The sequence below is a fragment of the Carassius gibelio genome, chromosome B3, assembly GCF_023724105.1.
Source record: "Carassius gibelio isolate Cgi1373 ecotype wild population from Czech Republic chromosome B3, carGib1.2-hapl.c, whole genome shotgun sequence".
NCBI lineage: Eukaryota > Metazoa > Chordata > Actinopteri > Cypriniformes > Cyprinidae > Carassius > Carassius gibelio.
The window spans coordinates 54,738,835-54,763,048 of NC_068398.1; the positions used below are offsets into that span (position 1 = coordinate 54,738,835).

Genomic DNA, 24,214 nt, shown 5'->3' on the forward strand with positions numbered 1-24,214 from the left:
GGAAAAAAACATATATAAGTCACACTGGACTATAAGTCGCATTTATTCAGGACCAAGAGAAAACATTACCGACTACAGCCGCGAGAGGGCGCTCTGAGGTAGGCTACAGGAGCACTGAGCAGCATAGAGCTAATTTTACTATTTTTATTTAGAAATTTAACTATATTAATTTTTACAATTATTTATTAATGTCACACACACACATAGTGCCTTATGACTTAAAACATGGAACTGTTCAGTCTATTATTGATTTTTATTTCCACTTCACTTTTATCCAAAGAGACAGAACTATTTGCACTGTATTTATCAGTGGGACAATATTCATACAATACTACAACCTAGAAATAATTTGCAGGTCTCAGCAGCACGAATTATGTGCCCAGCTATATCTGATTCAAATATTATGCTAATTAACAGTGAGCGGTGGTTTCAGACATTACAGTGCTTCACTCACACTGACTCTTATTTTGCCTGAAAGAATAAAAAGACCGAGCTGAAAGCAGAGCGAATCGACCAATAGGATGAAAGCAGCGTTTCAGCTCCGCCCACAAGTGCGAATGAAATATTGAAGCCATAAACCGAAATGATCAAAACGTACAAGGACCATTGTCTTGTCCATGTTCTCTCACTTGAATCATCTTCTTGAGATGTGAGTCTCTGACCTTCTGTAAGCCCCGCCTTGTTCACGCAGTGATTGACATGGCTGGAGGGGGCGGAGACGTGATCGGCTCGGAATGCATTTTCAATGTGCACATTGAATTTTGCTACATTCATTGAATGAAAATGCAATCGCAAGTGTCTTGACTGTGAGTGTTAATGCATTTAAGAAAAATAGCATTTAAATGATCATTTTGCCACAGTTTTTGCTTGAACATGTTAGACATATCTAATCATTTCTGTAATACATTTTCATTTTAATTTTACAACTTATAAAGCGTTAAAATTAATATTCATTTTACATATTAAAACTGGTGTAGGAAATGGCAAACGAAAATTCTGTAATGTAATTTAATTTTCATTTTCATTTTGCACCAAACGTTGCACAAATGTATTGGAAAATGTAAATGTAAATACAGAAATGCATTGCCATTTTACATATTGCATTTTCATTTTGCATATTACACCCCAAATTGAATAATGCTACCCATATGCTTCCATAGTCTGACCTTAAAATCCTCAATTATGTTTTGATTATTTTACTAATACTTTATTCAATCATATAAAAAAAAAAATGGATGAATCATTTTTTTACACTTCTTTTTCATTATTGAAGATCAGAAGTCTGGATGTGGGACAAGCACAAAACAGCAATATTTGCATGTATAATGATGTTTAAAAAGGTGAAAAAATAATTACAGACTACTGGTAAAAAGTTCCTAAAGTACTTTCATTGTAAATTTAACTAGGCAAGTGTGAATTTTTCAAAATTAAATGTTTTTTATAAAATATGATCAAAGGACATGAAAGTGCCCATAGTCTAAGAATTGCCCTCAAACCGCTGTCCTAAAATAACTCGATTAGAAGCTGATCAGTCAAACGGGACTCGTTTTTATGTTATGTGTAATAAAGTAATGTTTACTTCAGATGTTATCTGCAGTGTTTACGGTCTTTTGGGACAGGATAAGCGATATATTTAAATTGTGTTGGTGGGTGTGTCTGCTGCGCACTGACAACACAGGTAACTGATCAAACACAAAAATGGCTTATTTCTTTATGAACAAAGTTATTCAGGAATTATTAAACGAACGTATTAGTATCAGAAATGGATTTTAATATATTACAATGAATTATACAATTATGAAGTTAACAAAACAAAGCAAATTAGCTTAAATAAATAAAATAAATAAAAAAAACTACAGAAAAAAATCCAATATGGTCCAAAAAGCTGACTGAGCATAAACTGCAAGTTTTAGATTTTTGGGGCTTTGAAGTTGGTGGTCGTCGGTTCATACCGGCAGATCGCCATCTCCCACTGCTCTCTCTTTTGGAAAAATTTCAGTAAGTATTTGAAACTATAATTAAGATATACCTTTGTGGTCGTAACTTAAAGTGATTTTTCAACAGTTTTTACTATAATCACAGGCTTTCGGAAATCAAATCTGTATTCTTGACTAGCAGTGTTGGTAGCTTAGTTGGTATCTACTAGCTAAAGTTTTTTTTTTTTTTTTTTTCAGGCTCAATACTTCATACATACTTACTGTAGGGGAATTTACAGTTAAAACCCAAGGACCAGATATGTCGCAATGAAGACCAGGAGTCAGAGATGAGTTCAATTAATAATAATAATTTTACTTGAAGAAAATAGTTTGCAATTTCATCAGCAGAAGTCAGCTTCAACACTCTCGAAGGAGTTCGCAGGCCGCCCCCGTACAACTCATAATCAACCACAGTTATACCCTGACAGAGGATACTAATTGCGTCAATACATGAGTCAACAAAATTCTGATTGGAGAGTTTTATCTAGGTTTTGGAACCAAAGACGTATATCTGATATGCTGGACACTGGCAGTTGATCGTTTGTCCTGGGACTGTCTGAGCTTCTCCCTGTACAGAAAGATACTAACACAAATACATAGAGAACTTATCTAAAATTCAAGGCTTTCTAGCACTGGCAAGTGTCTTATCATTACGGTTGGATACACACACATAATGTGGACATTACTCTTGAGGAAAAGAAATACAGAATATCAGTATGAAGGATATTGCAACTCGGCATCCACTCCTTCATTACCAAGGGGAAAATTAAACACTGTAACACAGCTGAAGTGCCTCCAAAGAGGATTCGTTCCCTAACAAGTATTTTACATGTCTCAACTCTTTTCTGAGTATGGTAATTTTACAACACTCAACACATGCAGGTGGGGAGGGCAAGCAAGAAGTGAGCATATCTACACAGTATATGAGATATGAGACTCTGTAAAGACATCAGATCACCATACCACATGAGGGATATTTGTCAACAGGTTCCATTGAAATTTGAGAACTTGTCTTTGGATACAATTGGCTATCACCAATACTGCTATAAAAGCTTTACAGGGAAAATACACTCACCTAAAGGATTATTAGGAACACGATATTAACACTGTGTTTGACCCCATTTTCGCGTTCAAAACTGCCTTAATTATATGTGGCATTGATTCAACAAGGTGCTGAAAGCATTCTTTAGAAATGTTGGCCCATATTGATAGGATAGCATCTTGCAGTTGATGGAGATTTGTGGGATGCACATCCAGGGAACAAAGCTCCCGTTCCACCACATTCCAAAGATGCTCTATTGGGTTGAGATCTGGTGACTGTGGGGGCCATTTTAGTACAGTGAACTCATTGTCATGTTCAAGAAACCAATTTGAAATGATTCGAGCTTTGTGACATGGTGCATTATCCTGCTGGAAGTAGCCATCGGAGGATGGGTACATGGTGGTCATAAAGGGATGGACATGGTCAGAAACAATGCTCAAGTAGGCCGTGGCATTTAAACAATGCCCAATTAGCACTAAGGGACCTAAAAAGTGTGCCAAGAAAACATCCCCCCACACTATTACACCACCACCACCAGCCAGCCTAGTGGTAACAAGGCATGATGGATCCATGTTCTCATTCGGTTTACACCAAATTCTGACTCTACAATCTGAATGTCTCAACAGAAATCGAGACTCATCAGACCAGGCAACCTTTTTCCAGTCTTCAACGGTCCAATTTTGGTGAGCTCATGCAAATTATAGTCTCTTTTTCCTATTTGTAGAGGAGATGAGTGGTACCCGGTGGGGTCTTCTGCTGTTGTAGCCCATCCGCCTCAAGGTTGTGCATGCTGTGGCTTCACAAATGCTTTGCTGCATACCTCGGTTGTAACGAGTGGTTATTTCAGTCAAAGTTGCTCTTCTATCAGCTTGAATCAGTTGGCCCATTTTCCTCTGACCTCTAGCATCAACATTGCATTTTCATCCACAGGACTGCCACATACAGGATGTTTTTCCCTTTTCACACCATTCTTTGTAAACCCTAGAAATGGTTGCCCATGAAAATCCAAGTAACTGAGCAGATTGTGAAATATTTAGACCGGCCTGTCTGGCACCAACAACCATGCCATGCTCAAAATTGCTTAAATCACCTTTCTTTCCTATTCAGACGTTCAGTTTGGAGTTCAGGAGATTGTCTTGACCAGGACCACACCCATAAATACATTGAAGCAACTGATTAGTTGATTAGATAATTGCATTAATGAGAAATTGAACAGGTGAACCTAATAATCCTTTAGGTGAGTGTAGATAGTTTACAAGTGTCAAAGGCTTCTACATCTGGTGAATCATTATCATTGAAAAGGGACTCTCTCCTCCATGTCAAATCACTGTTATTTCAATCTGAAGGAGCTCCAAGAAGATGTTCCTTCTTGTTTCACAATCAGTGTTTTCTGTGACAAAGCAAAATCCAAGTTCAAGGGCAAGACTGAAGAGCTTACAAAGTTTCAGAGTTGGAAACACAAGGAACCAGGCTAAAAAGTTAATGAACCAAGGGCACAGGAATTAAAGAAAGAGGCTCTTTATCGCAAGGTGCAGGGCAATGACCTATTTGTAATGGAAGCTAAGTATCATCCATCCAAGTTGCAGAAACAACTTAAACACAGAGTACCAAACCCATGAGCGTGGAAGGGAGAGAGTAGAAAAGGCAGCAGACAACACTGACAGCCTGCAGGCCCAGAAGATAGCAGCACATAACAAGTCATATTGTGTGTTTCCAAAATTAAACTGCTGTTTGACAATTTTGAGCATGTGGTAGTTTATTGAAGTTGATTGTAAAGCCATTGCTGCTAGTCATTAGATTTTTAGCCTTGCATGTACCGTGTTGATCTAAATGCAAACTAGGATCTAGGTGTATTTATACACGGTGCAAGGTACGACGGGGAAACAACGTCGTGTTATCAACGCTGATTAACTTTTAAAAATCAACACCTCATTCAGCTTTCATCCCAGGTCTGCAGCACGACCCTAATTCACCCATAATGCAGGTAAGACGGTGAAACAGCGTTGCGATTTCAACGGTGAATCCACGTCGTGATTTCAACGTTGATCCAATTTGCAAAATCGAAAGGTAATTCAACGTTGATTCAACCATGGTACCTGATGTTGTTTCAACGTTGCCAGCTGGGTAGATTCAGTGATTCGACACATCTGAAAACACATGAGAGGATCCACACTGGAGAGAAACTTTGTGTTCACACTTTGACAAGAGATTCAGGGGACTAAAAACACATGAGAGGCTTGCGTGAATTTGTGACATCTACAGATAATGATATGTAAATGTGTTTTTTGCACTGAGGACGCACACACATATCTGTAAAATCATCTCACAGGCAAGCCATTATGATAATGCATCAGCTTCAAGCTTAAAATAACGATTTATCATGATGGATAACAAATGCCGCGTTTCCACCGAAATAACTGAAAATTACTTAAATTATCTGCCTGGATGCCTAATCATTATTATAAAAACATAGCTTGTTTTATCTACTGTTTAATTAATAAAAAAAAAATAGCAATCATATGTAAGATGAAAAAGGATTAACTCTGTGCATTAATATAATTTTGGATTTTACATTTCTTCAAGCATTAAATAAAAATATCTTTATCATAAAGTTATTGCTTTGAATTAGGTCACACAGCTTCTTGTAAAATTGGAGGGGATCAAGCAAAATCCTCTTTATTCTCTTCATCACAGAATCTGATGTTAGACACTGCAAAAATAGCAATTTTGTAATTCACATTACCTTTCATTCAACTGTTTGAGTTCCTGGTGGACACATAACACAAGGCTGTAGTTTAGACACGGTAAACCTGTTTAATATTTTGGATTTTGTTAATTCTTTCATAAGGTTACATCTTATCATTATCATGTGTTTTCATTTATCTTAATTTCCATTTTCCATTGGAAAATTTCCATTTTCAATCAAATATCTGACTAATAAAATCAATTGTTTTTCTCCTCTAATCCTCACAACATAAAGAATGTTGATGCTTATCAAATATGAGTCTATCATTTTAAGTTATTTTTAATGTATGTGTGCAGATCGGCTTTAAAAAAAAAAACCGCACACCTTTAGACACATTAAGTAATATCCATCATATTATTTCCCTCTCACTTAAAGGGCTCTTCAAAGGGAGTAGGGCATAGGAATCCTCACTTACGTTTAGCGTTTGCCCCAAATGGCAACGTCCTGTGTTTGCTGCATCTGTTCACTCTCCAGTCCAGCGGGTGGCACTAAACACATTTGTTAATTTGCCAAACACCATTAAACCTCAGAGGAGGAAGTTTCGTTTCACCGCGCTCTCTGTTGTTGTTAGGACGGGATGCTGCCTTAATACAAACAGTTAGAAATTTTTATTTTAAGAGAAAAATACAGTTTATGAGTCACGTCAGTTAAAAGGCCTACCTGTAATATTCTCATCCTCACAGTCATTAATAAGATCTGAAGCAGTGAAGAGAACACAACGAACCAGAAGAGTGGAGAATAAAAAACGAGGAACCAGAAACCTGGAGAATAAAACAAAAGGAACCAGAAACCGTGAGAATAACACACGAGGAACCAGAAAACTGCAAAAGTAAACACGAGGAACCAGAAACCAGGCGATAAAACATGAGGAACCAGAAACCTATAAAGTAAAACTTGAGGAACCAGAAACCTGGAGAATAAAACACAAGGAACCAGAAAACTGCAAAAGTAAACACAAGGAACCAGAAACCTGGAGAATAAAACGCGTGGAACCAGATACATTGATCATAATTAATTAATTTATCAGGACTCAAAATTAGTCACACAGAAATAAATGTATTTCTATTTAATTTATTTATTTTTAATACCTTATGAAAATAGCCTGCTTATTCAGTCAAGTCTGTTTCTGTTTATTTGTAGTCACATACGTCACATTTAGGATAAATAATAATATCTCTATTTTTATAAAACCTTCCGAACAAAAACCATTATTATATTTTATGATAGGCTACGTGGAGCTAAACTCTCGAGACGAGACTTATGACAGATAATATAAGTTACTAAATAAATACACGATTGTGATAGAAAATAAGAAGCTGACTTCTGATTTCTTTAAGTGGTCATATTTAACATGTTTACTATGGTAATGTTAATGCCTTTTGCATCGCTTATAAATATTTCTGCCTTCAAAAACCGAGGGTGCGGTTTACCAAATCTGAGCGCACATATTAAAAATTTGTGGGCACAGTTTGTTAATCCGTGGGCGCGATTTATTAAACAGAGGGAACAGTTTATGAATTTGTGAGTATGGTTTATAAACTTAGGGGACGGATTGCAAAACAGTCGCCACGGATTTATTTTTTTTCTCCTACAGGTGACGTCCCGGGCTCCGTACTTCTCATATTCTTTATCCTGGCTGAAGCACTTTTGTTTCAATCTACAACAATAATTAGCCTATGTTATAATTATTGTTGATATTTTGTTGGCCGAATTAGGCAAGGCAAGGCAAGTTTATTTATATAGCACATTTCGTACACAATGGTAATTCAAAGTGCTTTACATAAAAGAAGAAACAAAATAACAAGAATAAAACAAGCAATTTTAAGCTAAACAGATGAGTTTTAAGTCTAGATGTGACTAGTGTTTTAGCACATCTGATCTCTTCTGGAAGCCGATTCCAACTGCGGGCGGCATAGTAACTAAAGGCGGACTCCCCTTGTTTTGTGTGAACACTTGGTATTTCTAACTGACTTGATCCAAGTGATCTGAGTGCTCTGTTAGGTTTATATTCAGTGAACATATCTGAAATATATGTTGGTCCTAGGTCATTTAGTGACTTATATATGAGTAAAAGTACTTTAAGATCAATCCTAAATGTAACTGGAAGCTGTCTAATGGTCTTTTTGGGAAGGTTGGTGAGGAGCCCATTACAATAGTCCACCCTGCTGGTGATGAAGGCATGAACAAGTTTCTCCAAGTCTTGGCTGCAAACAAAACCTATAATTCTTGCAATGTTTTTTAAATGATAGTATGCTGATTTAGTTACTGCTTTGACTTGACTACTGATACTAAGGTCTGTCTCCAGAATCACACCAAGATTCCTGACTTGATTTTTAGTTGTTTGACCTCTAGAGTCAAGGTATGCATTCACCTTGAAAACTTCATCTTCGTTTCCAAATGCAATGACTTCAGTTTTTTCCTTGTTTAACTGAAGAAAGTTCTGGCACATCCAACTATTAATTTCATCAGGAGGGGCTTAACAACTGCAGTTTTTAAGGAGTTTGGAAATGTCCCAGAGGGAAGAGAGAGGATGTGCTAATCGCCTTCCTGATATTGATGATCTTCTCAGAAAAGAAGGAAGCAAAATCGTTGCGTTTGCTGTCTGTGAGCATTTCACTGGGAATCTGACTTGGGGGATTTGTCAGTCTCTCAACAGTGGCAAAAAGAGTATGAGTGTTGTTTAAGTTACTGTTTATAAGGTTTGAGAAGAAATTCTGTCTAGCTGTGGCTAGTTTCACATTAAAAGCATGAAGGATGTCTTTATAGATGTTATAGTGAATTTCAAGTTTTGTATTCCACCACATCCGCTCGGCTTTTCTGCATTGTCTTTTCATAGTCTGAACTGCTGTTGATCCTGAAGGAATCAAGGAGAATATCAACAGAGTCTGCAGAAATGTTTGGTGTTGAAGATATAGCCTCCATAAATAGTACACTTTTGTACTCATTTATGCATCTCCTTCTGACAGACACCGATCTAGATTCAGTTGTAGCAGAGATCAAAATATCAAAGAAAATACAGAAGTGATCAGATAGTGCTACATCCTTAATAACAATGGATGAAATGTTTACACCCCTACTGATGATTAAATCTAGTGTGTCCATCTTTGTGTGTGGGTCCATGCACATGTTGAATCACGTCCAAAGTGTTTAGAACTGTTATCTTTTCTTTTGTAGTTTTGTTTTCTGCATTGTCTGTGAATTTTAAAATCCCCTGCAATAGCAAAACAGTCAAACTCTGAGAAAATCATTGATAACATTTCTGTGAACTCTTCAACAAAGGCTAGAGAGTATTTTGGAGGCCTGTAAATAATGATAAACAGAATGCATGGAGCACCTTTCAGCACAATCCCTAGATATTCAGAAGACAAGTACTGACCAAATGATACTTGCTTGCACTGATAGCCATCTTTAAATAGAGCAGCTACACCTCCACCTTTCCTAACAGTCCTGCAGACACTCATGAAAGTAAAGTTAGGAGGAGCTGCTTCATTGAGGACTGTTGCTCTGCAGCTGTCTTCTAGCCAAGTTTCGTTTAGAAACATATCATCCAAATTGTTTGTGGTTATAAAGTCATTGATTAGAAATGATTTATTTTTTAGTGAGCGAATGTTTAAAAGTGCTAGCTTGATGACAGTGCTTTGTGTCTTTACATCAATCTTAGTTTGATGCATAATAGGCCACAGATAAGATGAGTTTGCCCTTAGACTTTCTATCATGTGATAAAACTGAAATAGAGAAAACTACAGGCACACTGGGTTCCCGCTTGTTCTGTAGACAGTTGTAAATGTTGCTGTTATTATAACGGGGACCCGACACATATCACTGAGAGCTGCTATCAGTTGTTTTTGGTTCGCCTTCAGCATATAGAGAGTTTGGGCCCTAGCGTTGTGGCAGTGGTCCGAGAGCGCTCACAGGAACAGGGCCTACAGGCTTTGGTGGTTGGGGGGCTCGCCGTTTTTTTGTTGATATCTGCGGGCTTGCAGCAAATGAGTGAGAGTTTAGTCCCAGCATACACTAATTCCTCCATTTTCTGTGAAAAGCACAGAAGTGGAGATGCTGGAGAGATTGATAATGTGTCCGGTGAGCGGGGCTGTGTCTCTGGTGATTGTGATATGTTGTCCTGGCTTCCCTGGCTGTTTTCCAGAAAGCCGTTCTTGGGTGCTGAGTCTTGTAGCTGTTTTGATACATCACAGTCTGTGTGTGAGGAGCTCTGTGGGCAGGGCACAGCCGGGATAGTGTCTTTCAGCAGTGCTTGTTTTGGCTGCATGGAGTTATCAGTGTCTTTGGCGGGGGGGGGGGGGGGGTGGTTTAGCAACCCTGCAGCGGGGGACAGCTTCAGGAGATGCGCGGTGAGTGAGTGGGTTAAGTGCAAATAAGGAACACCTGTCTCTGCTTGCAGTTATTGGCGTGGAGAATATAAAACACCAGGAGAAACAGGAGCGGGGGAGAGAGAGAAGGACTGCTGGCTGCTACACTCCTGGACCACGGAATTTATGTTGTCAGTTATTATTTTCCGTGCCCTTTTGTTTTGTTATTATTTTTGTTGAAATAAAAGCAGTTAGTAGTAACAGCCGACCCTGCCGTCTTCCTTCCTACACAACGAACATTGTTATAGTGTCCTTGTAGGATATGTCAACCACATGATGACTCAGACCCAGTGTATGTGCGCTGAATGGATTGACACAACCTGCTGAAGGATGACAGAGGGAAAAGTAGATATTGTCCTCAAAAACTCTAACACCAAGTCTATTTGGGTGGAGGCCACCTGTTTAAGCAATTGTCTATGGCCCCAGAAAAGATTGAAGTTGTCGATGAAATTCACTCCTTTTATATTTCAAGATCTTTGTAGCCATGTGTTCAGCCCAAGCAACCGTGAAAAGATTTTTTCCCCTTGCTGGGAGTGGTCCAATGATGAACGACTGAACTTTGAGTCTTCGAAGTGTTTCAGAGAGTCCACTGAATTCCTTCTTATGGAGTTCTGACTGCTCTTTCCGAAAATAATTCTTTCCCACGTGGATGATGATTCGATTTGCAGTCTTTTGCTTCATCAGAATATTCTGAAGTTCCTTGTTCACATCAGAGACCGTTGCTTGAGGAAGGCAGCATGTTGTTGTAGTCCTGCTACTGATGTTTCTGATAATAGAGTCACCCACTATCAGAGTCCTGGGCTCGGCTGCACTCTGAGCTGAATGCCGCTGTCTGCTAGTCCTTGAGTGCCTGTTAGTAGCGGTGTTAGCTGCTGGATGATCCGAACCATGTTTAATCACATTTGGGGATTCCTCACCCACATTCATTAAGGCTTCAAATCTGTTCTCAAGATGTACAGTATTTATAAGCCTTGTCATAGTCGTATCTGGGCTAGAGGAAGCTACGACAGCAATACGAGAAACTCGTGACAATCTGGGGTCTCGTGTTCCTTTGTGTCTCAATTAGTGTGGCGATCAGTTTCGGCTTGTTCCTCTACACTTGGTATAAACTGTTGAGATTCAGAAGATTCATGGGACTCACCGGCTTTATGCTGAGAGGGTCCATGATGATGGTCTGTTGAGTGTTCTGCCTGTTTTGGAAGTCCAACAAGTAACTTTGTTTCAAGAATCACAATCCTTTGTAGAATTTGCAGCAGTTCTTGCAACAAGTAGATCCAACAGAAGGCATTTTCTCTCTCTTCTGTTTGTATGCAGGCAGTTGTTATCCCGTCTCCGGAATGTAAGCTGCTGGCAGTGGGAGGCAAAGTTTTCTTTTTGTAGTATTATTCCAGTCCCAGAGTTTTTAGTTTTAGCGTTTGTGCCAAGAATCTGTTGTTTGAGAACTGTGCTGATCTGCTGAAGTAAAAATCTTAGAAGAATCTGAGAAAAGTACAGAAATAAGAAGCAAAGCGCAGAGCCGTAAACTAGAACATCCAAACGGTAGCAAATTCGGAAGCAAAAAAAGAGAAAAGAATTAACAAATATATTGTGAAATAAATTTTGTCTGTTTCCTCCAGCCCTATTTCAGAAGGCTGTTTCTCAAATGTTAGCCTGCATCCTTATTTTGCAATATTAACAGTTATAAATTTGGCCATTATTCTTAGTTAAGCCTGAATTGTTGTAATATGCTTATGACTCACGAATGTAATGCTCAGTTACCAAAAAAAAAACAGACTTGATGACGTATGCAGTCTGCAAATGCAATCTCCGGAGGATGCAGCCTTCCATTTAAGAAACGGTCTTGGTCTATTCCAGAAATGAATAGGCTAATTTTCTTGGAGAAATACTAGAATTACTTCAGGATTAACATTAGATTAACCTTGTGTTTCCAGTCTTTATTTATCAAAATCACTGGCACCCTTGGTAGATATGAACAAATAAGTCTGTGAAAATACACTGTGCACAATTATTAGGCAAGTGATTATTTTGACTATATCATCATTTTACCCAATTTCCAAGTCCAAGCTGTATAAACTTGAATGCTTATTGGATTTAATGCATATCAGATGATGTGTATTTGTGTAATGAGGGAGGGTGTGGCCTAAGGAGATCAACATCCTATATCAAGCAGTTTCGATTTCGCTCGGCTTCCCTTATAATGTCACAAAATTAATGGTCAAATATGTACTATTGTATTAACATTTTATTTACTAAAAATGCATTTTTTTCAGCACTTCGAAACTAGACGGTCATTGGATATATGATGCGATTATGTCCCGCCCACGGACGCTCAGCGTCTCTGGGGGTGAATGGGGAGTGGGCTGGCCCGGACTCCAAGCTTCTGCGTGATGATTGGAGGGTCTGTCGAAAGACTGCATCTCCTTTTGACTGACAGCGATTCCATTCTATAAGGAATCACTGAAGCTATTCGCGCTCAGTCCCATCGCGGATTTCTCAAGTTCAGTCGAAATAAAAACTGCTGCAACCTATTTCTTTGATATTTGCTGGGCGAAATTGCTTGATTTTCATCATACATTTCACACAATTATACACCACATTCCTTGTTTCAGTTTTACAGAGTTTAATATTTTTTTTTAGATCGTTCATTCATTCATTCATTCATATAACGTTAGTAGGCTAGGCTAGCGTCGTGGGTGAAACTGCGCATGATGGCAGACGGTGCTAATATTGTCGACCTGATTTTGGCGAAGCCATTTGAAAGTGTTCCTTACGAGGAAAAACTTAGAATTAAACAGCAGGGCAGATCAACACCTAAGATTGATTTAGTCCAAAAGATAGGGAAAAATAACAGGTCTTTTCAGCTCTCCTGGTATGACAAAGTTAGCTGGTTGACTGGAAGTGCTGTTACAAATAAAATGTACTGCTGGCCATGCCTCTTGATGAAACCATCTCACAGATGTGTTGTTTGGTCAAAGGTGGGGTTTGGAGATCTGTCTAACTTTGACAGGGCATATAAAAGACATGAAAAGAGCAATGAACATGTGAGTGCATGTGCAAGATTAAGTTGCATGGGCAGGATCAGGGTTGAGCATGCAATAAATGAAGGTGCTCGCATTCAAGTGGCTAAACATAATGAAATAGTCAAACAAAACAGGGCCTTCCTAAACCGCCTTATTGATGTGACATCCTTGCTTGGCCGGCAGGAGCTGTCATTTAGGGGACATGATTAGAGTAGTGAATCATCCAACATGGGGATTTACAGGGAGTTCACAGAAACATTAGCTAAATATGACTCTGTCCTGACCACACAATTCGAGTCCTCAACTGTGTTTTCTGGGCTCTTGCAGCCACCATTTCTGATCAGATCAGAGATGAAATTCAGGATGCTCCCTTTTTTGGATGGCAGGTGGATGAAACAACTGATATATCCTGCCGTGCCCAACTCTCTGTCATTGTTCGCTATGTGGATAGTGCAGGTAAAATTCAGGAGCACTTTATTGGATTTTTTGATGTTTCAGGGGGGCGAGATGCCCAGTCCGTTTTTGAAATATTAAATGAGAACATGCAGGGCTACAATTTTAAGGACAAGCTTGTGGCACAGACCTATAATGGGGCTGCTGTCATGGCTTCAGATCTCAATGGTCTGCAGGCCAAAGTGAAAGCAATAGCCCCCAGTGCAATGTTTGTGCATTGCTATGCACACCGACTGAATCTGGTGCTGTCACAGGGGGCTAAATGTTTGCCTGAGTGCAGAATTTTTTTTGCATCACTCTCTGGATTTGCCACATTTTTTTCAAAATCCACAAAGAGGACATCTTTTCTGGAGTCTGCAGGCTGTTCAAGGTTGCCCAGAAATGCTCCTACTCGATGGAATTTCACATCACGGATAGTGAGCACTGTGGCAAACAATTATGATGGCCTCCTGCAGACATTTGAGAACATCATTGCAGATACAACAATGGATGATGATACACTGGATTGTGGATTTTGAGTTTGTGTTCATGTTGTACACATATGAACAAATCTTCTCTGAGACTGATGTGGTCTTTGATATTGTCCAGCAGAGGGAGATGGATGTTTCTACTGCAAGAACAGAATTGAATCTCTTCTTGCATTTGTCAAAGAAGAGAAGAGAAGAGAAGAGGTCAGAGGGGGCTTCCTAAGCCATTTATGCCAAAACAGCAGATCTCACATCAGACCCACGAGATGAGCCCATGAGAAAGCGCCGTCTGACCCAATTGCAGGATCCCCAAGTGCGATACAGAAATCTGTACATGGCCATCCTTGATAACATCTTGGAGCAGATTCCTCGACGTTTTTCAAATTTGGAAAGCATGCTCTTCTTAGAATTAGTCAATCCAGGGAAATTTGATGACATGAGACAGGTATTTCCAGAGGAGGCCTTCCAAAGTGTCCTGAAAAGTTATGGCCATCACTTTGATTCAGGAAGACTGAGGTCAGAACTTCGAGTCCTGTATTCAGATCAGGACTTGCAGGGTAACAGGGGAAAGCTGTGTGAGGTACTTGGTGTTCCTTAAAGACATGAAGTTGGACAGTGCAATGCCTCAGCTTTACAAACTGTTCTCATTAGTGGCAACAATTGGAGCTACATCTGCAGGTGTAGAAAGGAGCTTCTCCTGTTTAAAGCGACTCAAGTCCTACACCCGAAACACAATGGGCCAAGGCCGTTTAAGCAGCCTAGCTCTGCTGGCCATTGAGAGGACACTGGTCAAGTCACTTGAAAAGACTCCTAGTTGGTACGACAGGGTCACAGACCATTTTCTTGAAAATGAACGTAGGGCAGAATTTACTTTTAAATAAATAGACAATTTTATGATGTAGGCCGAAAATGACCTTCCCCTCTCTGACAGACCAGTAGCCGCCACTGATATCAAGGTGTGCATAATTATTAGGCAGATTCTTCTCCTCAGAAAAAATGGGCCAAAAAAAAAAGATTTAACTGACTCTGAAAAGTCAAAAATTGTAAAAAGTTTTTCACTGGGATGCAGCACTTTTTAAATATCCAAGATATTGGGGCGTCATCACAGAAACATCAAATGTTTTGTAAACAAATAGTCAACAAGGTTGCAAGAAACGTGTCGAGAAGAAACGACGCAAATGAACCGCCAAAGATTTGAGAAGAATCAAACATGAAGCTACCAGGAACCCATTATCCTCCAGTGCTGCCATATTCCACAACTGCAACCAACCGGGAGTGTCAAGAAATACAAGGTGTTTAGTTCTCAGAGACATGGCCATGATGAGAAAGTCTGAAACCCTACCACCTCTGAACAAGACACATAAGTTGAATCGTCAAGAATGGGCCAAGAAATATCTGTAGACCGCTTTTTCAAAGGTTTTGTGGACCAATAAGATGAGAGTGACTCTTGATGGACCAGATGGATGGGCCCGTGGTTGGATCAGTAATGGACACATAGCTCCGCTTCGACTCAGACACCAGCAAGGTGGAGGTGGGGTACTGGTATGGGCAGGTATTATTAAAGATGAGCTAGTTCAACCTTTTCAGGTTGAAAATGGACTCAAAATCAACTCTCAGACCTACTGCCAATTTTTAGAAGACACTTTCTTCAAGCGGTGGTACAGGAAAAAGTCTGCATCTTTCAAGAAGACTTTGATTTTTATGCAAGACAACACTCCGTCACATGCATCAAAGTACTCCACTGCGTGGCTGGCCAGTAAAGGCCTTAAAGATGAAAAACTAATGACATGGCCCCCTTTTTCACCTGAATTAAACCCTATTGAGAGTTTTTGGGCCCTTCTTAAGCTGGAAATTTATAGTGAAGGTACACCTCTCTGAACAGTGTCTGGGAGGCTGTGGTTGCAGCTGCACAAAAAGTTGATTCTGACCAACTTCATCCTGTTGCGTTAAATTACAGAACTGAATAAACACATGGACAAAATGCATCTACAAATATCGGAGGAAACAGAATGACCTCCTGCAGGAAAAGTATGTTATCCAAGCTGCCCATAACATGATAAATCGTTATTTCAAGCTAATGTATCAGCATAATGGCTTGCCTGTTCAGCACTTTTACAGATTTGTGTGCATGCTCAGTGCAAAAAACTCATTTACATATCCTTATCTGTAGATGTCAGAAATTCACGCAAGCCTCTCATGTGTTTTTAGTCCCTGAATCTCGTCACAGTGTGAAATTTTTTTTATCTCGAGTGTGGATCCTCTCATGTGTTTTCAGAGTTGATGATTTAATGAATCTCTTGTCACAGTGTGTACACTTATAAGGTTTCTCTCCAGTGTGAATCCTCTCATGTGTTTTCTGACCTGATGATCTAATGAATCTCTTGTCACAGTGTGTACACTTATAAGGTTTCTCTCCAGTGTGAATCCTCTCATGTGTTTTCTGACCTGATGATCTAATGAATCTCTTGTCACAGTGTGAACACTTGTAAGGTTTCTCTCCAGTGTGGATCCTTTCATGTCTTTTTAGATATACTGACTGACTGAATCTCTTATCACAGTGTGAACACTTGTAAGGGTTCTCTCCAGTGTGGATCCTTTCATGTTTTTTTAGATATACTGACTGACTGAATCTCTTGTCACAGTGTAAACACTTATACATTTTCTCTCCAGTGTGGATCCTCTCGTGCTGTTTTAAACCTCTTGCTGAACTTAAAGTCTTCTCACACTCAAAGCACATGTACTCTCTTTCACCAGTATGTATTTTCTGATGTACTTTCAAACTTTTTAGATGCAAAAAACTCTTACCACACAAATTAGATGGATGTGGTTTCTCCTTTGCATGAACTTTCAAGTGTTTCTTCAGAAGTGAAACCCATAACAACATTTTACCGCATTGATCACATGTGTGCTTCTTCTCTGCTGTGTGGATTTTCATGTGTATCTTAAGGTTTGCTGATAGTTTGACACTCTTCCCACACTGATCACAAGTGAATGGTTTCTCTCCAGTATGAATTCTCATGTGACGCTCAAAACCTGTTTTGAGTCTGAATCTCTTTCCACAGTGAGTGCAGCTGAAGGACTTCTTTGCTCTTTTTTTCTTTAAATCTTTCTGTTTGCTTTGAGAGAAACTGAAAGGTTTTCCTCCAGTTTTGACGTGATTTTTCTCCTCAACTTCACTTGATTCTTCATTCTCCTCTTTTTCTTCAATTAACTCTGAAACAAAAGTAAAAATTATTTATTTTTGGTAATGTTATGGAAATTTTCTAACCTAAAATATACATTAATTAGGGTGGTATATAATCCATAGGGGCACTGAGTTCTTTTTGTAATCTGTGTACATGTCTGTTTTAGGTTGATAAACAGCTTCTACAACCATGTACCAAGAACAGGTAGTTCTGACATTCCATACCATGGACGTGCATGTGCTATGGGGTAATGTGCACTGAGCATCATGATTGGCTCAAAGGTCCTAATTTGTCCTTCAATGTATCTTTTTACATGTTATAAAATCTGACTGTAAGGGTGTGAGAGTATCACTCAGTGTTGCCAACTTAGCGACTTTGTCGCTAGATTTAGCGACTTTTCAGACCCCCATAGCGACTTTTTTCCAAAAAAGCGACTAGCGACAAATCTAGCGACTTTTTTGACAGACCTTATTTAGTCTCTGAGACTCTCCGGTACTGCCGCACGAGCTCTCTCTCTCTCTCTATTTCTCCCAGCGTGCGCACACGCCTCACTCTCTCTGCATCTGCTATGTTCAACGAGCAGAGAGGAGCAGCACTTTCAGTTAAAAAAATATATTCTGTTGCTTCTAACTCTATTTTACATACAAGTATAGCCGAAATCACAGTACAATCATTATCTTAATCTTATGTGTATGTGATTTCATTAGACAATGTCGTGAATAGGATTTTAGTGGAGAGATTAACATCTTTGAGAGCTGGTTATGTATTCTTAATAGGCGCATTTCAGTCATTATAATATTAATTCCATTGTCGGACAACAGAAACATTCAAATATAATAATAAAAAACTTTTATTGAGAATTTTGGCTGCCTTAAAATGCAGTACATGAGCACAGAAAGGGCAAGATAATATGACGCACTTACGTCACGAATATGCTAATTAGCACATGACGTCATCTAGCGACATTTAGCGACTTTTCAGGCAGGGTTTAGCTACTTTCCATTGAAAGAAGTTGGCAACACTGGTATCACTCTGCTTACTTCTTTCTCCTTTGTTTGTAGACTGATCATTTTTGCAGAAATTAAACATTACAAAGACAAAACCCTGTTTGGTTTTTCATTCTCAGTCTTCACAAATATTTTATTACTTTATTGAATTAGAATTTCAAAAACAAACTTGGCGACGAGTGACGGGATTCCACAGCTGTTCATCCGGGATATGAGTACGTTAGTTGGCTGATCACCCTAAACCCACAAAGGGTTTAGCCCTAAACCCCAAAAAGGTTTCAGGGAAGGGGGGACTGAGGGCTTGAGGACCTTCACTGCTGGTTTCTCAACTGATCAGAAAACGCGTGCTACAAACGGTGAGACTGATTTTGAAATTACCAATAACCTTAAAATTTACAAATTGGTATTTTAAATTGGCAAATTAAGATCTGGTATTCCCAGACTTTACTGGTCTAAAACCTCCATTGCTGCAAGTCCAAGCCACATTGTTTCACGAGTAAGTGAAACCAAGTTTCGCAGGTAAGCAAAAATAGGTCTGCGAGTAAGCAGGACCATCTTGCAAGGAAGCAAGACAGGGGGTGACAAGTGTGAGGAAAAGTGGACGCGTTCCAGAAAGTCTTGGATTGTGAATATGGGGTCTGGGAATGTCAAATCTAAGATGATTTGGATAGTCCAATCTATAATGAAATGAAAAAGAAATATGGGAAAGTAATTATGGAAGTCATACCCGAGTGGGTTGAGAATCATGGTTTTCCAAAAAGGGGCACATTTAGTATAACAGCGCTGAATAGGTTAAAAGAGAATTTGGAAAAATGTGAAAAATTAAGGGATAAGAAAAAGCAGAAAAATAAACAAAAAGACAAGTTTCAAAAACAAAGAAAATATTTACATTACTGGTTTGAAGAAGCAGAACGCAGAGAAAAAAAACAGATATCAAAGGAGCTGCCATTTAAGAAAGAAGGGGAAAATGATAGTTCTGTAGAAAATGCTGACAAGAGAACAGATCATACTGTTCAGAACTCTCCTCTTTATCCCCTTAGAGAGTTGCAATGTGCCAAGGTGGACTTTGATCTGGACTCCTGGCCTCACCCCCACCAACAAATGCCACAGCAGGCTCAGATTCAGCCTGTAATAGTTACTATTATTATTACTATTATTAATACTATTATTCTGTAATAGTTGCAAATTCTAAGTCTATGGTAATTAACAAATTACCTCAAACACAGTGTTTCCTTTAGATTGGCAGATTTGAGCGCAGGAAAATAGTTTATGCATTCAGCAAATTAATTTAGTGTTGAGCCATCTGCATTCATGTCACCCATCCGCGTTTGCACAAGTTCTTGTGATCGCAAACGCTGGCTGGTCAGGTTTGGTGAGGCTTTCTCCAAACTGGCCAAATACAAACAAGACAGCGATAAATAAAAATGGTAACAAGAAATATGGCAACGATTCCTATTTCAAAGAAAGCGCGTGCAGATGAGGAGTTATTGAGCTCGCTTGGTGGCAGAAAAGTAAACCGGACGCAACACCACCGTGACGCAACAGGTTTAGTGTCTACACAGGACATTTGAAATCTGTGTCAGTACCGCACAGACCGGATGGGGATTTATCATGTCGAGTTGTGCTGCATCCAGTGTAGAGTTACTGATTATAATGAGTATTTTGTCAAGCTGCGTCGCTCGCGTCCATTAGACACGGTGTATTTAACTTTCTTATTTAGGCGTCTTTCTTGTTTAACTGCATTATTTTTTGGATATTTGTTTTAGTGTTTTGCAGGCGGGGTTAACTGACAGAAGTTCTCAAATGAACACAAACTGACGAGTTAAATAGGATGTGTTAGATGAGTGAGATAGTGCTGGGCTGATTTCATAGACATGTGCATACATATATATAAATATATCCTGTATATAAAATATATTACAAGCATGTACAGTTTAAGTCAGCTTTAATCACCTTTTTAGGTAATTCCATGAATTAACTGACCACGACACTGCTTGCACATAGTTTATATCGCAGTTTGATATGAAAGGATACGCACAAAGGAAGCGCGCAATGGCGCCTTTGAGCACAGGACCATTTCAGAACTCGCTTTACTTGCACCTGATAATAAAGTGAAGAGGACCGCGTGTCTGAAACGTCTCCTGTTGAGTCATTCTGCGACTGAATAAATTAACTTCTTGTCATGAGAAAAAGTGACAGAAGAAGCAGTTGTGAGTGGGTGGCCATCCACGCCCCTACGTTAAATATTTTGAATATATTAAACTGAGAAAAAATTATCGCCTTCGTTAACAAGCACATTTTGACACTAATATATATATTTGTTTTGTTGTGTTTTTTTTTTTTTTTTTATCAACACAGCGCCACCCGCGGTTGTTGGTCCATGACTACCGCGGTGGTAAAAATCAGCCACCGTTACAGCCCTAGCGCCCGCCCCTGCGACAACTTCAATGGCATTTACATCATCCAGACTGTCTTCCATTAGCGATAGCATGAGAGCAATGAAATACTCCACGACTGGAATCAGCACCAGATCTAAAGCTCATGAGAGAGTGACACTGCAGCCGGACAAAGATGAACTGGAGGAGGGAGGGGAGCATGTGGGAGCTTTCCGCATGATACAAGTGGCTGGGCCGAATGGAACTGTGATGGTTTTTCGACCATGGAGTGAGAAAGACTTAAAAGAGTCTATGACACACCTGCCTCACCCCAAAGACACGGGTAAGATTTTCAAATGATTTGGACATGTTCTGTCAGGAATTCAGCCCCACCATGCAAGAACTGAAACGTTTGCTTATGCTCAAACTGGGGGCAACAGACTGGCACAAGATACGACCACATTTCCCTACGAGCAACGTTCAAAGGAAGAATGCAGACTTGAACCATGAAGACAATGAGCCATAACGTCAGGCAGTGGACACACGGGTCAACAGGTCAACGGGTCAAGACTGACTTCCCGGTCAGAGTAAACACCTCCAAGATCAACAACTACAACAGAGAAATGAATCTGTCGATGACTATTATGTAAGATTATATGAGACATTCAACAACTACAGCGGAATACCAGAACCGGTTGAACGTGGAGAAATTCCACAGATGTGGGAATCTCATCTGCGAAGCAGTCTCATGAGTGGACTGAAACCTGAGATTGCTGCAATCATTAAACAAACTTGCATTGGGTTGGAGGACAAGAAACTGGAAAGGATAAGGCAACATGCTCTTCACGCTGAAAAACTGTTGGAAGAGAGAGCTGGAAAGGGAAAGGAGAAAGAACCTCAGCCAGTTCTCACAATGTATAATGGCCCACCGAGAAAAGGTATGAATTACACAGGCCGAGGACGGGGGCGCGGGAGAGGTAAAGGACAGAGGCAGTCTCAGACCGACCAAGATATTAGCTTTTTCTGTGGTGAGAGAGGGCACTGGAAGGTGGAGTGCCCAGCTTTGTTGGATCAAGCAGCGGCTGGACCGGCAAAGAAAAAGGCAGATTGACAACAGAGACTTTCGCAGCAGAAGTCAGAGAAGGAGGGGGGGAGTCGGAAGCAAAGTCAACCAAGGCCAAGCAGCACAAACAGATAAGTCTGAAAACACACACATTTTCTATAAAGCTCTGAAGAAACTATGCTTGCTCATGTCTGTGCTCACTGCAATGAAGAAAATATGCTTGCTTTAATACATAATCATATTGAAAGATTAGAAAATGATAGATCTTCCCCAAACAAGAACATAGGCACATATAGCCAGCTGAATGGTTTAGCTTATAAACAAATGCCCCAGGTCAAATAATGGTTGAAAGGAGTTGAAATGATTGGACAGCAGAGCTTGCAACTCATTAATTAGAATAGATGAACTAGGTTCAGTTCCAAAATTAAGTGGGAATTTTGTCTGGTCTACCTCTGCATCTGGTCACACTGTCCGAGAAAATTTCACTGTTACATTAAGATGTGAGGATGAGAATGGAAGTTTCAAGCACTGTTTTCTACTGTCAAAAAGCTGCCCTCAAAATTTATTAGGGAAAGATTTAATGTGCAAGCTGGGTATTTCTCTATTGTCTAGTCCAGACGGATTTCAAGTGACCCAGTACCAAACTCAAACTTTACCTACAATTCAGCAATCCCTGTTGTATTTTTATCACTGGAAATTGAAAGATGATTAATTATGTGAGAAACTTGTAAATGCAGCAAAGGACAGAGTTTCACCTAATTCTGAAATCATGCCATTCTCTGAATTACATTGCTCAGCTCATGTATCACTAAAAGTGGTTTTCATGTATGGACACAGTAGACATGAAATGGTTAGTCTGGACTGAGACCAGATGTGCTGCTACTGTTGATTTGAGTAATGAACAGCAAATGTTTTTTGATGTTGTTGGTTCTCTTCCACATGTCTCATTGTCCAAAGAGAACAATGGTCATTGGTAAGACATTGGTTTATTTGTAAAACATGTATTTTTCATGTAAACTGGGTGGAGACAGCAGTGGAAAACGTTGAATACAATCCAACGTTGTCTGCATACCGAATGTGTTTGCACGGACCTGCTGTTAATGCTGCATGCACAGTCTGCATGATTGATGACACAGAGACAAGTCACTGTCTTCTCTCAGTAGAAGAAGCAGAGTCTCACCCAGCACTGGGAGAAGTCCCTAAGACACTCTGGACTTTGTCTAAATTTGATGTTGGGCTAATTAAAAATTGTGAATGAGTTCAAATCACTCCAAAATCTGATTACAGGTCTTGTAGACCTCAATATCCTCTAAAAAGAGAGGCTATTGAAGGTATAACACCAGTTTTTGAATCATTAAGAGCTGCTGGGATAATTGTGCCCTGTGAGAATTCTCCTGTGCGTACGCCTATTTTTCCTGTCAAAAATATAATAGATAAAGGCCAGCCAACAGAGTGGTGTTTTGTGCAAGATCTGCAGGCTGTGAATGAAGCAATTCAGGCTCGAGCTCCAAACGTTCCAAATCCATAAAAATTTTTCACAAGTGCCAATTGATGCAGAATGGCTTTCAGTTGTTGATCTTTCTAATGCCTTCTTCTCAGTGCCAGTTCATAAAGACAGCCAATTTTGGTTCGCTTTCAATTTTAATGGTAAGGCCTACACATTCTCCAGGCTTTGTCAGGGGCTTTTCGGAATCTCCAACCATTTTTAATGAGACACTGAGGAGGAGCTTGGAACCACTGTAGCTGACACAAGGTACAGCATTGCTTCAGTATGTGGATGATATTTTGCTCGCAGCAAAAGACAGGTAAACATGTGAGAAAGATACTGTAAAACTGCTAAAACATTTGGCTTCTGAGGGTCACAAAGCTTGTTTATCAAAACTACAATTTGTAAAAAGGGAGGTGACATTTTTGGGGCATATCATCACCAAAGACATCAAATCTCTCTCTGAGAAACGGAAAGGGGCAATTCAAAAGATTCCAAAGCCTATCACAAAAAATTTTGGGGCATGTGTTCATATTGCAGAACATTCATTCCAAATTATGCAGTTGAAGAATCGCCCCTGAGTGCTTTGGCACATAGGAAGGGTCTGCAACCACATGAAAAAATGACATGGACCCCAGAAGCAGAAAAAGCTTTCGAAAACTTACAAATATTGTTACAATCGTCACCAACCCTGGGCCTCCCAGACCCAGAAAGAAATTTTGTACACACTGTTGATGAGAAAAATGGGTTTAAGACTTCTGTTTTGTTACAGGATCATGGAGGAAAGTTGAGACCTGTGGCCTATTTCTCGAGTAAACTCGATCCAGTAGCAGCAGGTTTGCCACAATGTCTAAGGGCTGTTGCATCCGCAGAAAAATCCACATGCCGTTTCTATGATCCTGTTGGAACAGAAAACATCCCATTTGTCAACTGCCAGATGGCTCAGGTTAGGGCTGTGATGGTGGGTGATTTTTACCACCGCGGTAATCATGGACCAACAACCGCCGGTGGCGCGGTGTTGATAAAA

General features: G+C 39.7%; 1 protein-coding gene across 1 annotated transcript in view; it reads right to left on the bottom strand.

The window, feature by feature from the left end:
* Nucleotides 1-16,231: 16,231 nt before the first annotated feature.
* The window catches only part of LOC127953105 (zinc finger protein 501-like), a 41,525-nt gene continuing 33,542 nt past the window's right edge, over nt 16,232-24,214 (bottom strand). The window contains exons 2-3 of the mRNA XM_052551998.1: nt 16,399-17,284; nt 16,232-16,235 (exon numbers count right to left, since the gene is read on the bottom strand). Coding sequence (XP_052407958.1) covers nt 16,232-16,235; nt 16,399-17,284 — 890 coding nt within the window. The remainder of the gene's footprint in view (nt 16,236-16,398; nt 17,285-24,214) is intronic.